General features: G+C 41.6%; 1 protein-coding gene across 7 annotated transcripts in view; it reads right to left on the reverse strand.

Annotated features, from left to right (window-relative positions):
• LOC139406903 (ephrin type-B receptor 3-like) overlaps nucleotides 1–16438 on the reverse strand; it is a 99201-nt gene that overhangs the window by 23769 nt on the left and 58994 nt on the right. For all 7 annotated transcript variants that reach the window (XM_071150048.1, XM_071150047.1, XM_071150044.1 and 4 more), the window contains exons 4-9: nucleotides 14547–14702; nucleotides 12290–12625; nucleotides 6216–6340; nucleotides 4525–4687; nucleotides 2296–2404; nucleotides 744–796 (exon numbers count right to left, since the gene is read on the reverse strand). In XM_071150048.1, the coding sequence (XP_071006149.1) occupies nucleotides 744–796; nucleotides 2296–2404; nucleotides 4525–4687; nucleotides 6216–6340; nucleotides 12290–12625; nucleotides 14547–14702 (942 nt within the window). The remainder of the gene's footprint in view (nucleotides 1–743; nucleotides 797–2295; nucleotides 2405–4524; nucleotides 4688–6215; nucleotides 6341–12289; nucleotides 12626–14546; nucleotides 14703–16438) is intronic.

A 16438-nucleotide genomic window follows, 5' to 3' on the forward strand; every position in this document is an offset into this window, starting at 1 on the left:
AAAGGGTTCTTCCGTCGTCTCAGTAGGTATTAAATAGAACACTGCGGCCCGCCCGCCTGTGGGGAAAACAACCCTTGGTTATCTTGATTACCCAATTGACTCACAGCAAAAATGTCACCTTTTATAAAATGCAGTTTTCTTGTTGTCTGCTTGTTTTCCTCATTTACAAAATTACATTTAAGAAAGTACATGTCTAAAAGATTACTTTTGAACATTTCCTGCTCCCAAGCGTTCTCACTACTTAGAAAAACGTAATATTGTAGGGATTCCCTCATGCCCCTTTCATTGTTTTTTTTACAATGGGGGTCAATAGGAAAGAATGTTTGTTTTCCCCAATTTGTGAGCGTGGTCGAGGGGAATTCCTTCTTATGACACCAAGCTTTATCTTGGCCAGGTTGCAGTTGTAAATGAGAACTTGTTCTCAACTGGCCTACCTGGTTAAATAAAGGTGAAATTTAAAAAAATTCAAAACAGAGTATGGGTTCAGCCGGTTAGGATCTAGACAGCAGCTTTTTTTCCTAAGAGTGTACCAATACTGCCTATATAATCTGTGCCTGTTAAATGACATAAACCATATTTTGACACATTATGTGGAAATAGGATTCTTGTGATATAACTGGCTTTTGACATGTAGTGTGTGGGTATACTGTTAGATGTAGGGACTAAGTCTAGCTGAGAGGGCGGCTGTTAGAATATGGATCATGTGGAAAGCTTATAATGGAGGACAGGCAGTAGAGACTTACTGTACTGCTGCAGTTTCTCTGTGTACTCTGACTCGGAGCCATTCCTCTGCTTCCTGTGGGGCAAACCAGAGTAAAAACACAAAGTCAGTCAAGTACCGTATGGTGCAATACTCAATGGAGCAGGATTGAGTGGAGATGATTTCGGCAATGCCGTGTCATTAGAAATAGAGAATACCACTGTATTGCTGCTCACTACGATATCTTTATATTTGAAACTAAGAAATTGAGAATTTCAGGTAAAACTACAAAATAAGATAATAAATTGGACAGCAAAAGTAGGACTCTGTTTATGTCTGAAATGGCAGCTGAGAGAAAACATAATGGCTCAACTCGAGAAGTGAAGGACAAAGCCTCATCCAATGGCATCCTCAGCTGTCTTCATCAACACCCAGCTTAACACTCCCTCCTGCACGCTGGTTCAGACTAATACACTGTTCACTCCCAATCCCCCCTTATTTATTCTGTTCATCCTCCTCTTTCTCTTATTTCTTCAGTATCAGTCCATTAATGCAGGGGAGATGGCTATAACAGGGCGAAGGGGGTGGGGTTGTTGAAATTACATGTTAATGTGGTTCCTTTGTTGTCTAACCAGTAACCGGGGCAATAATACCCGCCGGTGATTTGCATCTCATTTCCAATTCAAATGCAGTTACGGAATATGCCAAGGAGCCTCTGAGTTTTCCTTCTTTTTTTTCTTCTCTCGTGGCAGATGCTAGCGAGCTAAGCTAAGACAAAGAAAGAGACTATTTAGCCTGACAGGGCCCGGGCCTGTCAGAACGGGCGGCTCACAGTGAACCATGTCACTACGAGAGGCGGATGAGTGCCAACCAGTCGCCAAAAGGGAGGGTATCAAACTTGTATGCTTCTCCAACCTGCAGACTCCCAGTGGCATATGAGTACAGTAGAGTTGAAAGACCACGGCCAGGCTTTTACAAGAACTGAATGGATATTAAAGTTAAATGGACAAATATCCTACAAGTGAATAGGAATCAATAGGGATGGACTGTGTCCAGGTTATTCAGACAGGCAGCGTCCGAGTGCATATACCCGGGAACTCGATGACAAGGCCATGAATGCAGGCCTATTAGCTTCTAGCAGCTGAAGCTCATGCTCTGTTTCGTGGGATAGCCTAGCGAGGGATTGGGAGTGAAATCTGTATGGACTATCCACTGGATAGAGCTAATCTCCTACTCGCAAAACTCTTAGGTGGTAGCCAGTGCAGAGTGTCCCTGTCTTTCTGTTGTGTGTTTAAGGACGTAAACACATTCAAAAGTTGACATTTCCATTTAGTTTTTGTGTGGGTGTTTCAATCTGTAAATCAAATATGCCAGGATTTACCATAAATATGCGGTTTTATCACTTGCTAACATTGCTATGCTAACATTGTTTCATCCACAAACTGAAGTACGGCTTATTGTCAGCTATTATTGTGTGAGCTTGGTCAACTGCTTTTGATAATGAGCGTGGCTTCAATGTCGGACGTAGACACTTTTTCAACGTTATCTAAACAACAATGTGTTCACTGGGTAGTATCGACTATGTTTATTCTCACCTGAGGCAGACGATGGCAATGACGACGACAGCGATAATGAAGACTAGACTTGCGGTGGCAGAACCAACAATAAGGGGCAGCTGCTCTTGAAGAGACTTCTCGGGGTCACCTAGAGGTCAAGAGGTTAGAGGTCAGGGTTACCCATAGGTACCTGTCACCACTATCACATAAATACATACACACTACACCCACACGGCCCTCACACCCTCAGACTAGGCGAACTCCCGACATCACTTTGTCCTTGTGATGTATGCGTGCATCTCCCACCTGTATAGAATGATTTGAGACAGTTTGGTACAGCAGGACAATAATCCTGCTACAACAGGAATTTTTTATTATTATGGGGATTATTATTAGTGAACATTTTTGCAGGGGTTGATACATTTTTCCTAAGGGTAAATCAAGTCTGAAATTTCAAAGTGGAAATTACAAACTTCAGAAGCCTTTTTAAACCTCAAATAAACTCCAAGTAAAAACATTCCTGCATTGCAGGAACGTTTTCCTGCAACAGGGTGATGAAATTAAGATCCTACATCTGTATAGGCTTTCAACTCCTACACTTCAGCTACTCCTAGAAACCACTCCTACACCTACTCCTTGAAACCATATGCTTATGTAAAGACAGGCATGCACTTGTGTTAACCACTCTGCATCAGTGAAAATGGAAAGGCTATTGTCAGTTTGTCAGATTAAACCTTTAGATTCACAATACAGTACTCTAGCCTAACTGGCTCTAATATAAATTGGAATGACAGTCAAACAATGGGAGACATCGTCATAAATGAGGCACCAAAGGTTTATTATTTCAATGATAAGCCTAAAGAAGTATAAACCTTTTGTAAGGCTTTTGAGCCTCTACATATTTATAAGCAGGGGCACAGGGTAAGGAAGTGGAGGTAGGAAGAAAGTGATGTAATATGGTCAGTTCGATATAGGGGGCGCTCTTTTAATTTTTGGATGAAAAACGTTCCCGTTTTAAACAAGATATTTTGTCACGAAAAGATGCTCGACTATGCATATAATTGACAGCTTTGGAAAGAAAACACTCTGACGTTTCCAAAACTGCAAAGATATTGTCTGTGAGTGCCACAGAACTGATGTTACAGGCGAAACCCAGATAAAAATCCAATCAGGAAGTGCTGCATTTTTTGAAACCGCCTCATTCCAATGACTCCTTATATGGCTGTGGAGGAGCTAGGAGTCAGCTTACGTTTTCCACGTTTTCCCCAAGGTGTCTACAACATTGTGACGTATTTGTAGGCATATCATTGGAAGATTGACCATAAGAGACTACATCTACCAGGTGGTCGCTTGGTGTCCTCCGTTGCAATTATTGCGTAATCTCCAGCTGCAGTATTTTTCCATTTGTTTCTGATGAGAAGCCAGCTGCCACCACTGATAGATTATAGAATAGATATGTGAAAAACACCTTGAGGATTGATTCTAAACAACGTTTGCCATGTTTCTGTCAATATTATGGAGCTAATTTGGAAAAAAGTTTGGCGTTGTAAGTGACTGCATTTTCCGGTATTTTTCTTAGCCAAAGGTGATAAAAAAAACGGAGCTATTTCGTCTACACAATAATATTTTTGGAAAAAATTAACATTTGCTATCTAACTAAGAGTCTCGTCATTGAAAACATCCGAAGTTCTTCAAAGGTAAATTATTTTATTTGAATGCTTTTCTTGTTTTTGTGAAAATGTTGCCTGCTGAATGCTAGGCTTAATGCTATGCTAGGCTATCAATACTCTTACACAAATGCTTGTGTAGCTTTGGTTGAAAAGCATATTTTGAAAATCTGAGATGACAGTGTTGTTAACAAAAGGCTAAGCTTGTGTTTCAATATATTTATTTCATTTGCGATTTTCATGAATAGGAAACGTTGCGTTATGGTAATGAGCTTGAGGCTATGATTACGCTCCCGGATACGGGATTGCTCGTCGCTAGAGGTTAATCCAAAAGTGATTTACAATGAACACTTATACAACAGGCTATATGTGGCCCTCGCACGAAGCAAACCCACAACCTAGTGTTGCAAGCACCGTGCTGCTACCAAGTTGTGAGTCACCATAGCAACCACAAGAGATGTGTACCTTTTTTACAGCGTGTGAGAATTTCAGTAGTATTCTGATGCATGCTTGTGTCAATGTCGTCCCTGTATGTGTCTTAGACTGTTTGACAAACCCCAATTTCCGCACATGGGGAGAAAAAAAGTTAATTAATTCATACTTTTTAGGTTGGTGCTGAAGTCGGCGGGGCTGCTATAGCGGCCGTACCCAGCCACTGTGCGGGCCCGGACCTGGACCACATAGTGCGTGCCCGTCTTGAGCCCCTCGATGCGAGCAGAGCTCCTTTGGGCTGTCATGGTGTGGGCAATGGCCTCACCCTGGTCCTGCCAAACCAAACGCACAGAGAAGGGTTAAGAAATGCTTAAAAAATATACTAATCACACAACATCCCCTCAATCATATCATCCATATTCATCGCCTTCCCTCCACCCGCTTTGTGGCACATGCCGTGTCCAACAAATCTCACCGTACAGATGGCGAGAGGCAGCGCGAGGCGAGAATAGATGGAGAGCTTTAATCGGTGGGTACAACACCACAACAAACATAGAGAGAGACACTAACCAGGTATTCCATCCAACCTTTTTTTACCGATCACTGTACCTTTACACAGCCAATCTGTAAATAGCACACCGACTACCTCATCCCCATATTATTACTTACCTTCTTGCTCTTTCGCATCCCAGTATCTCTACTTGCACATTTTCATCTGCACATCTATCACTCCAATATTAATGCTAAGTTGTAATTATTTTCGCCTCTATGGCCTATTTATTGCCTTACTCTTACTCTTCTACATTTGCACACACTGTACATAGATTCTATTTTTATTTTATTTTGTGTTATTGACTGTACGTTTGTTTATGTGTAACTCTGTGTTGCTGTTTTTCTCGCACTGCTTTGCTTTATCTTGGCCAGATCAGTAGTAAATGAGAACTTTTTCTCAACTGGCCTCCCTGGTTAAATAAAGGTGAAATAAAAAATGTAATAAATTATGCAAGTAAAGTCCATGTCAAATAAAACATATCACGTCAGGCCTGATGGAAACAGTAAATATGTCAGTTAACATTCCATTTGTAAACTTTAATAACAGGATATGGTGTGTGGTCCTCCCACTATGGCTCGGGAAAGCATGCAGTTATATACAATTAGGTTATGATGAACTTCCACAGGGTGGTGAAAGTGCATGTTACTGAGCTTGATGCTTCTTTTCCAATGTATATAGAGGGTCTTATTTTGGTGACAAAATTATCGATAATTGGCTGCAGTTCGACAAATAAAAATGATATCGCTTTTATCAATAATAATCATAATCATGTACAGTAGGTAGCCAACCCGCACTGTATCTGCGCGCTGTTGGTTAGAGCGCACGTGCCAAGACCGGAGTGGGCACATTCACTATATAATGCAACATTTATTTTGACAAAATCACCAGTAGAGTTAAACATTTGAGAAAAAATGAAATGTTTTATTAATTACATGGGAATGTAACCCCAAAAGCATTTTTATGCCCACTATGTCATCACCCACAGCCTTTTATCATCAACAAGTCAATTTGATAGAAACAGAACTCAAGTAGCAAAATGTTTTTATAGAGATTTTTGAATATTTGCATGAGGGGGGTAAACAGGAATTGGGAGGGGAAGAAGGAATAAAGGCAGGAAGGAAGGATCAACTAAACGCCCAGCGGACAGAGTGACGGGATTAAGACTTTGTCATAAATGTTGTTGTTATTGTTGTGGTGTTGAATTATTTCCTACGGGGCAATATTATTACAGCATGCAACAGACGCAGAAATAAGACTTGTGAAATAGGATGTGGAATTAAGAAGCGTTGATTTACATTGTTGCTTACCTTCTCATGGTACTTAATCTCGTAATCCAGAATAATTCCATTGGGTTTTTCAGGGGGCAGCCAGGAAAGACTCATGGTGCTCGCTGTGGCCCCCATCAGGTGAACTGTGGGTACTGCAGATGGAGCTGTAAGAGAGGGGTAGAGGGAAGGAAATATGCACTTTAATTCAGTATTGTGTGTTTTTGGAGCTTTACACCCTTTACCCCTATATGCCTAAGCATATTGATGCTTTGCAGGGCTTTGTGATGTGCTGTGCTTGCTATACTTGTTAAGCTATGCAGCCAGCCACTCTCTCTCCCTATAGCTCTGCTGTTCCTTTTCCAGACAAGGGATCTGTGATTCTTTCTCAGCAACGAGGGAATCAATCAACAAAATGGTGGCGCTTAGTATTTGTAAGATCCAATACACACCCTGTGCGGCACACACACATGCACGTGCACACACGCACAAATACATGACCTCACCCACATCAGGTTCATTTCTCAACCCACTCTTTTATTTGTGACCTGTATATGACTACACACAGCAGTCTGTCTCTCACTCTCTTCCTTTCTCTCTAGGCATGTCCAGGCCTGATCCATCCTCACCTCCCTAGTTCCTACCCTATCATTCGCTTTTATTTACCATCCATTGTCACTTCAGTCCTTCTTAAGTATGCTCAAAAATGTCCCCCCTCTTGTTGATTCTCTTCCCCAGTTTCATCTGTCGCTTTTACTCCTAGTATTCTCCTCTTCGTCCCCCCCCTTCTCCCTCTCTCCGCCAATAATCTTTGTTAAACAGTTTCTAATCCCCAAGTCCGGTACTTTGAACCTTTGTTTCTCCTTGTCATTGTCACCACCACCACCCTAGACCTCCCTCTCTCTCACTCCCTCCACTCTTTCTCCCTTTCTTCCCTAACCCAAAGCTCCATCCCCATGTAGTAGCCTACCACCAGCCATCCATTCCTCCCTGAAAATCTCAAACCTCTCCCCATAGACAATAATCCCTGGGCAAACTCCCCAGGTCACTGGGAACCTCCTCCTGGCCGAGTCACTGGGGAGTAACCAGTAACCATGGCGGGCCTCACACGGCTTATCGCCTCTATTTATTTTTGGTTTTAAAAGGTGAATGCGGAGAGTGGCGAGAATGGTAGGGAATCTAAGGATAATCTCATCTGGGTGGTGTCTCTCCTTCCCCCCTGCTGCTCCCCCCTGACCTACACTCCACCTAGGGGGTGCATTGTGTGAAAGTGGGGGTGCAAAAGCTTGGAGGGGAGAGGGTGGCAGGAGGGGATCAGTATATTTTTTTTAATACATTTTCCTGCAATTCTATACTGTTTCTTAATATGTGGAATACATATTATTTGACAGAACACAACAATTTTTCTTAGGTTTTTTTACACAATTTATATTGAAAAATTGTTTTAATGACTAGTTTACTAATCTACCCACTTCCCTGAAAATCCCACCTCCAATAATTCATTGACTGGTCTGAAACCCTCCCAACCATGTGACTCACAAACATCCTACTCCTTCCCCACCCACAGTGATTGATTGACAAGCCAAACTGTTAAGAATGTGGCCAGGATAACGCATGACAATGAGGAAATGAAATCGAAAATGGGAGGAATAATATTGTTTTACCCAATAAGGATTTGAATTTGAATGTTGTAATTGGTTGAGAAAAAGCATTGTTAAATTGTTAGGTTTTCCTTTTCTTTTTGTCAGAAATAACGTGATCACAATAATTTTGTACAATAAAAAATGTGAACATTAATTATTTTTTTAAATGTAAAATAAATGTTTTCTCAATATGGCAATTATCTGGTAGGGTACTGAACAAGAACTATCAACTTGAAAATGCAAACTGGAGTACATACAAAAAAAAATGTGTTACTCATATACCGCCTGCATATGTTATTGTGTAGTCCTAATTTGATTAATAGAAACAAAGAAAAGCACTACATACATATCCTACACAAGTCCTACTGTAGCCTACCTGGAGAATCTTGAATTTTTAAGATGAGAGAAAATAAGAGGGTTTTACATTTGAACAAATCTGTAGCCTGCAGTTACAAGACAAGGCTACTATAAATAATTTTCAAATTGTCATTCTGTTTAATAGTGGCCATTTCAACAACATACCACAGTGAGTAGGCTACATATTTGACAACAACTTGTGAAGAAACATAATAATCATAAAAAGTATGAGAAATAACAAAGGTGTTGTCTCAGCAAGCATAATAATGTTCCAATTTTCCTCAGACCTGAATTTTTTTTGGCGCCATTGTTTGAAGCGCTGTCACCATGAAAATGTTTAAAAGCAACTGAAGGCAATACACAACTTCTCTCTTAAGAAATGGCCTATCTGGCATCAATATGAGTCAGAAACATTGAGTCTATTGTCAAAATTGACGACAAAGTGTAAATAGGAAAATGTTGGTCATAAAGTCAGTCTCGTCCAAAACTGAGTTTTGTAAGTGAGTTAGTTACGACGTACTTGAGGGTTTTGGTATGGATTACTTACATGCCCAATTTTGCCATTTATACCAATTTCCCAGAGACAACACATTGTGGTCCACCCCCAGCTGCCATGTGGAGTTTTTGGACAATGTTGTCAAGTTTGCATCTGGGTGCAACACATGCACATTACATTTTCGCTCAGCAAATAGGAGTGACAATGGGCTTCCATAAAGTTGGTGCCAACCTCCAATGCATTTCAACAATATTGCCATGAATGGAGATGGCCAGGAATGGTATCTGTTCATTATTATATTGGTACCAGCTAGCTATCTACTTTTCATTATACAACATTATTTGATAATGCTAGCAAGCTAGGCTAGCTATGATACAACAGATGTAAGGTGTACTGTAGCTAAGTAAACACATCAAGCTAATGTGTAATGTGATGTAGCATGTCAGAGGAAGATGAGCAAATCTCATGTTAGCTAGCTACCTTGTTATCAGCAGCTAATTGTAGCACATTTGCATTTAGTGTCAATACAGGGCAGGCATTGGATACTAGCTAATCATACGATGTAACCAATTTTCTTTCAAACTTTCTTTCAATAACGGTTGGCAGACACTAGCTAGCCAACTCATTTCATCTCGGACAGATATTGATAACTAACCCAGATTTGCAAGTTAGCTAGCATTTGGGGGTGTCTGCCACAACATGCAAGGTCTCATAAAAGTTTGTGTATTTTCTAGGGCAAAAATAAGTAAAGGATGGTACTTGTGGCTTTGGCTCTGGCAGAAAATAGCAAAACGTATCAGCAAGCATTCAGCAACATACACAGGTGGTTGCATAGAAACAGCATCAGCGTCACTAGCCTGAATCTATTCTGTACTTACAGTTCCTCTATTAGCATATAAATTACTTCCAAACTAGAGAGTTATTTTTTCTCACTATGTTCATTGAGTGATGATATTTTATTTAATTCACAGGCTTCAACCTGGTGGATTTGTTGTTCAGCAGCATCGTGGGAAACCTCCTGCCATATCAGGAGCTGTTACAGAAGTCTGAGGCAGTGGCCAGACACCAGTCCCGGTTCAGAGTAATGGAGGACACCTGGAATTCACCTAACCACCATTGATAATGTAATCAATTCTGTGTGTACATGTGTGTCTTGTATGTTGTAAGAAGGTGACCCTTTCCACTGTGCCAATGGATTACTCCAGGGCCAGAGTGAGAAATGACAACCATGCTAGCACGTGTTCCTTGTGAATCAGGATCTCTGATTGGCTATGTTCAACCGTGTATCTAATGTCTTCTACCATGACTGTATAGTCATAGTATCATCCTTTCAATACATGTGTCACTCATCAAGGACCAAAGAGATGCTTTTGAAATAGAGTTCTCTGACTGAAAGACTGGTTGATACAGATGTCTGAATTGGGAGAGACCTTGCACTCAGCATTAAAACAATACAAGACACATCTATTACTTTTTCTGATCTTTTTTTGTTATTATTTAATCAAATGTTATTATCAATAGTGGGGGACCCTGTGTATTCTTCAAACGTCAGGGAACTCCTGTCTTATACGGGACACCACACAGGAAGGTATAATATTTGCAACCTGTTATATTAGCAGAACCCTGCTTCTACAGTATTATGTGAGGTAATGGTTTATTCTACATGGAGCTGTTACACTTGAAAGTGATCAAAACACTTTTATTTAGAATAGCTACATAACTTCAGCAATTGCACTCTTCTCATATTACTCTGTATGCAAAGCTTCTTCCTGGTCAGTAGCCTTCAGAGTGGTATGAGAAGAGTGCCACTCTCCTCCGTATCACATCTGCCTGTAGTTATTGAACTCTGCCTGCTGGCCCGTGGGTTGAGGCAAACTCAGTCATATCCAGGATGGAGTGTCATGTACTCCACCTCTCCTGCCACCTGACATCACCTGTCCATAACCTGTAATACATTACATAGATGGAAGGAGCTTCATCCCCCACTGAAGACTTGAAGATAGAACCTCACCCAGAGAGCTGTGCATGTCAGTGTGTGGTTAGACAAACAAATCCTTAAATTTGGCCAGATAGACACATCGAATGCCATTCTAGTTCTGGTTAGACAGCAAATGTTGTACTCCACACACAACTTATTTGTATTTTCTAGGAAAGCGTAGTCATATATGTCTTTATAAGAACATCAATATGACATTTACAGCATAAAATGTTTTGTCCACTATACCAAAACCGTGTCGTGCTGGAGCGAAGCAAAACTTTTGAGTAGTCAAAACCATCTTGACGTGACGGGGGGAGGGGTGCAAAATGGAATCTGTTAATTAGTATATCATATATAATATGGACATATCTATTTCAATACAGACTAGCTCAAAACATTACTAATCATTGAAAATGAGAAATTACACGTTTGCACCCATATTTTGAGAGTGGGTCTGCAGCTGCTCCGTTTGCTCCATTGCTCTGGCGTCTATGCCTGTCACCCGTGTGGCACCCGGTGCCCGACCCTTGCGCAACAATGGGGGACTACGGAATCCCCACCGGAGCACCAGGCACAAACAGTGGGCCATTCCCATTCCTTTCGTGGGGCTTTGAGGATGGCTGTGGAGAGGGATAATCCCAGGGTCTGTCTGAGCCTGTCTAAAGAGCAGACACTACATAGAGACCCATACACAAACCCCAGCTATATATCAGAAGATATACACAATCCCTGGCTATTGGCCTACACCAGGGAAAACTCCACACAGAAACCAACACACAACCCCAACTACAAGCAGATTGAGCAAACTCTACATAGAAACGCAAAACCCCAGCTAAAAGGCTTATTGCAAGGGAAACTCAAATCAAAAACCAACAAATAAACCCCAGCTATAGGCCTACATAAGGGTAAACTCAAAACAGAGACCCAGACCCAAACCCAGTCTATATAGGCATACAGCAGGGAAAACTACACAACAATACACAATATAGACATCCACACACAAGCTCCATACAGCAAACCAAAGGCAGATTGCATCGGGCTTGGTGGTGCAGATTACTATGGTGGCCTAGTTACTGAAGATGCTGTGGGTTGACAGTGGGTTGATCATTGTGGGCAGAACAGTGTCGGTTCAATGCCTAGCCATACAAGCAGCACTGCCTCGCTATTGCTATTTGCGGTGGTGTGTGCCGAGCGCTGTGGGCGTGTGAAATTGTCCTTCTGTAAATCTCATTCAAATGTTTTTCTTCTCAATCTTCACTTAAAATACATATATTGTATGTAACCCACACCTACATGCAGAGGAAATGTATCTGAACAAATGTCTGCTTTTACCTGCCTTGTTGCTGTAAATCACTATCTATTTTTCCTTGAAGCAAACATCATCTATTATTGAAAAATGCTTCACCCTATCGTAAACATCACCGATTGTAGCACACTGCCATTGTGCCCTTGAGCACCGCTAACCTACTTCAAACGCTGTTCTGTAGCTGAACACGTTTCACTTCCATTCATTCTCAATCTGTACATGTGCCTTATCTTTTAGGTTAGGAACAACACAAGACATTCAAAAGACAACTGTCCGTTTCACAATGGAACAATAAAGTTTTATTCGATCCTATGGACTAGCCATGGTTTTACCTACCAGCCTGGTTGGTGGTAATGTTGACGGCGGAGAACTGCGGCGTGTATGGGCTCTTATTCGACACGCCGTTGACAGCCTGGATCTCAAAGCTGTACTGGGTGTGTGCCTGCAGGTTGCGGACCGCCACACGACGCTGTGTCAGGCCCAGGTGGCGCGGCGAGATGTCCACATTGTCATCGCAGCGCGAGCACATGCCACGCTCAGGCAGGCACTTCTTGCAGATGATGTTGTAAAAGATGTCACCTCGACCGCCAGAGTCGCGCGGCTCACTCCACTCCAGGACCAGGGAGGTCTCATTGACGTTGGAGATGACGCTGCGCGGCGCAGAGGGGATGGCTGTGGGGGAAGGAAAGAAGAAGAAAAAATGAAGAAAACAGTGTCAATTCATTTCAATTCAAATATGTTTTATTGGCATGACAGAAGGATTGACAAAGCAACAATATTGAACAATTCAACAGGACATGAAATATATTTAGAACAGGGAGTAGAATCTAATAGATTCTATTTCAAGCATACAGGCCAAATGCTGTTGGGAACGGGCAGAAAAAAGTGGATCCACAAAAAGGACAATGCCGGAGTTTAATTCAATAAGAGAGTTGAAAACAAAAAGAAGGGAGGGCCAGAAAGTAATGTTTGGGAAAGATTTGGTGAAGTGGTGCTAGCTATGTTATATGTGAAGATTTTTAGGCGCTATACAAATTCAACAGTCCCAGTCGGGGACTTCAAATAGGTCTATGGCACGTCAAGGGAACTGTAACCTACTGTTCAGATGAGTTAAATGGAAACTGAAATCTCACATATACATAATATTAACCCCTGCAGAATTAAGGATTTCTTACGGTAAAATGATAAATCAAACGTAGGGAAACATTTTGCTCGGGAACAGGAGTGGAGAAATATGATTTCTTTCTTTCAGCAACTTGAGAGAATGCAAATACACTGTTAGATATCATCTGCAGAGGTGCTATCTTAAACAGCATCATAACAGCTGACAGTATTTCAACCACATAACATATGCATCCAATACAAACTGAAATCTTTTCAGAAACATGTTGTGTCGTTGTCATAGATTTCTGTTACTTTACATCCGGTCAAACAGATGTCATTTGGACATCTTGCACAGCAAATCACTCCATTTTTTTTAGCGATTGCTATTTCTCCACAGTCCCTACATGTCTTTGCTCCGCAAAAGAAGCAGAGGTAACAGAGAACTTTACAATCAACTACATTAAAGCATTCATTCTCTCTATTTATGATGTTATTCTGGTGAGCAAGGGTTTAATTACTCTTCTAGGGCAACATATAATGACAGAAGAGAAGCTGCATATATCTAATTATAGACTAACAAATAGTCTACCAAAATGTTTCAAATTATATGCAGAAACATATATAAATCAGGCAAAAAAAATCCTGCAACCCCTGTCAAAAAAACCTTCCACCGTATCTGACTGTAGCCTAGAGCACATTTTCTATATTAGCAGGTCAGGGTCGGTTGCGGGCCTCAGATTTTCACATTATCACTTATAGTCGGGCGGTTGCGAATGGGTTATTAGCAATTGCGGGCGGGTGCGGTCGAACAAACAGCTGACCCGCGCATCACTTACGTGCACGCCTGCCTGTGCACTCCTGTGAGCTTGCATGAATATGTGTGCTTGTGGAAACAGCTAAGAGGGACAAGAGAGACTCTTGGCAGCGGCGTAGCAAATGTTATCAAATTATTGTGGCCTTATCTCTCCCTGCTCTGTGGGAGAATCAAACAAACCTCCTAACAACAAGAGAAAATAGGCCCTCTGTTCACCACAAGTGAAAGGATTTCTCCCTGTGTGTGTGTGTATGTGTGCTCTCTTTGCTCTTAACTAAGACACATCCACTAGATACATTCCTACACTCTGCCAGTGAGAGGTGGCAGCTGCACAGGCGGATAGGCTACGGTGTGCAAAAGGCAATGATAACGTTGGGATAGCACTTGGAAAACATTGGGAGAGTGGCTGTGTTTGTTGTACATGTGGGAATGTTCTCAGGCCCTTCAGAGAGTGCTGATAAAGGTAGTGAGTGAAGGTCATAGTCCAGCGAGAAATTAATCGTTTTTTGAGTGTCTTGAAAGAGGTCGGGAATGGCTTAATGTCTGCAAAAGTGAACACACAACAATACCCACAACCTCAGTGTATATCCAGGCCCTTGGTGTGATAGCATATTGTAATGTGTGTTGTTTGTTTGTGTGTATGCAAGACAGCAACTAAATGAGAAAAAAACGTACTGGTGCAGGCATTGTCAGGTGAGTCTGTGTCTGAGCGGTAGTAGCCGTTTCTGCAGGAGCACAAGCTAGCTGCTCCAGAGCTGGTCCGGCTGTTTGGTGGGCAGGGAGTACAGAAGCCCTCACCCTGTTTGGATTTGAACGTGCCCGGGCTGCAAGCTGAGAAAGGGAGAGATCAAAGGAGTGAGTCCAAAAGCCAGGAACTACACAGATAAGGTGGACAAGATTAACACAGGTGAATGAAAGCACTCATTTGAATCTCAAGAATAGCAAAATTGTACCTGTGTAAAGCTAGGTTGTAGTTGTTTGTATTTGCATTTGCATTTGCCGGTGTGTGTGTGTGCACATTGTCTTGGCACTCACTCTGAGCGTCTGTGATAAACTATGGCTTCCAATAAGATTGACAGCTCTCACTGCCATGTGTGTGTGTGTTTGTTTGTTTTTGTTTTCCTTTTTTCCGCCTCTCTGGAGAACACATCCCCCAGCAACATTACAGGAAGAGGGCATTTTAAGAAACACGCAGTCCTTTGCATAAACCTGTGCACAGATGCACACACTGTCATCCCAAATTACTAACACACCCCTCAGAACAAACACACACACTAGTGTGAAGCCTTCCTCTGAACTCCTTCTCTTATCCCTGATACACACACAAATGTATGCACACACACACATATGCATGCACACAGGCGTACACACACAAATATGCATGTTTGCATACACACATATGCACACTTGCACGCACACGCACACGCACACGCACGCACGCACACACACACACACACACACACACACACACACACTTCCATGACACTTGGGAACAGCCTTCACTTCACCGTAACATGCTCTCAATACTAAGAAGCTTTTCTCAAAAGTGTGTCTATCGTCTTCCTTTTTTTCAAATCAATCCAATTTACTGCAACACTAATGGATAAAATATCTGTCATAGAGTAAATTTGTTCTCAATGCTAAATGGTAAAAGTAAAACATTAATACATAAAATAAATCAATAAATAACGCCTCAAGCAGAGAGCGCATAGTTTCTCTGATGTGTAGTTATAACATTGTCGACCGGTGCCCTTTGTAGACTCCCTATCAATTTTTACAGGGCCTGTTTAGAAGTTTATTACTGATAAGTTATGAGCAAGCATGCAGGACAGGGAAGCATAGCATAGGCAGTAGATGGCACTGATCCGGAACATTCCAGCCGTCTCTATCTCTCACTAAACTGTCTCGTTAAAAGGTGAATAGAGGTGGGTATGTTAATAAAAAAATGGAAGGTGAGACAACAAAGTTGCTTAGCATGACCCGCTATGCCGCTAACTCACTCGTCAATGTCAAGGTTGCTTGGTTTTGGTTCAAACTGTTCATTGCTGTGTTGCTACTGGGTTTGTTTGCTTCCTGTGGAAAGTATCATTTAGAAATGAGGTCAGTGGTAGCACTGTGGGACTGGTTCTTGTCACATGTGTCACCGTTTCGCTGTGTGTGAAGGTATAATATTGGTACAAAGCCGCATTAGCTGCTGAGTGGTGTGCATTAACACTGAGTGTGTTTGTTCTTCCACCATTAATCAGACACCCACATCAACAAAAAGAGCTAACATCCTGGCATGATAACATTTTTACCTCAAATAACATTTGTCTTTTTAGTCATGGTGGTGAACGTGCTAGTTGTGCTTGTGAACTTTGCAACTATGCAAATACTTTTTTCAAGGTCACTATGAAGTTACAATGCGTATCATATTCAATCATATTGTCCTGTTAAAAATATATATATTTCGGTCAATGAGAACTTGAAAAGGCGAATATTCAAGTTTGATGGGGCACTATCCCAACTAAAGCTTCCTCTTTAAACCTGCAACCTGATCAAATTCCTCCTTTGGCCGCCTTTCCTTA

The sequence above is a fragment of the Oncorhynchus clarkii genome, chromosome 4, assembly GCF_045791955.1.
Source record: "Oncorhynchus clarkii lewisi isolate Uvic-CL-2024 chromosome 4, UVic_Ocla_1.0, whole genome shotgun sequence".
Classification (NCBI taxonomy): Eukaryota; Metazoa; Chordata; class Actinopteri; order Salmoniformes; family Salmonidae; genus Oncorhynchus; species Oncorhynchus clarkii.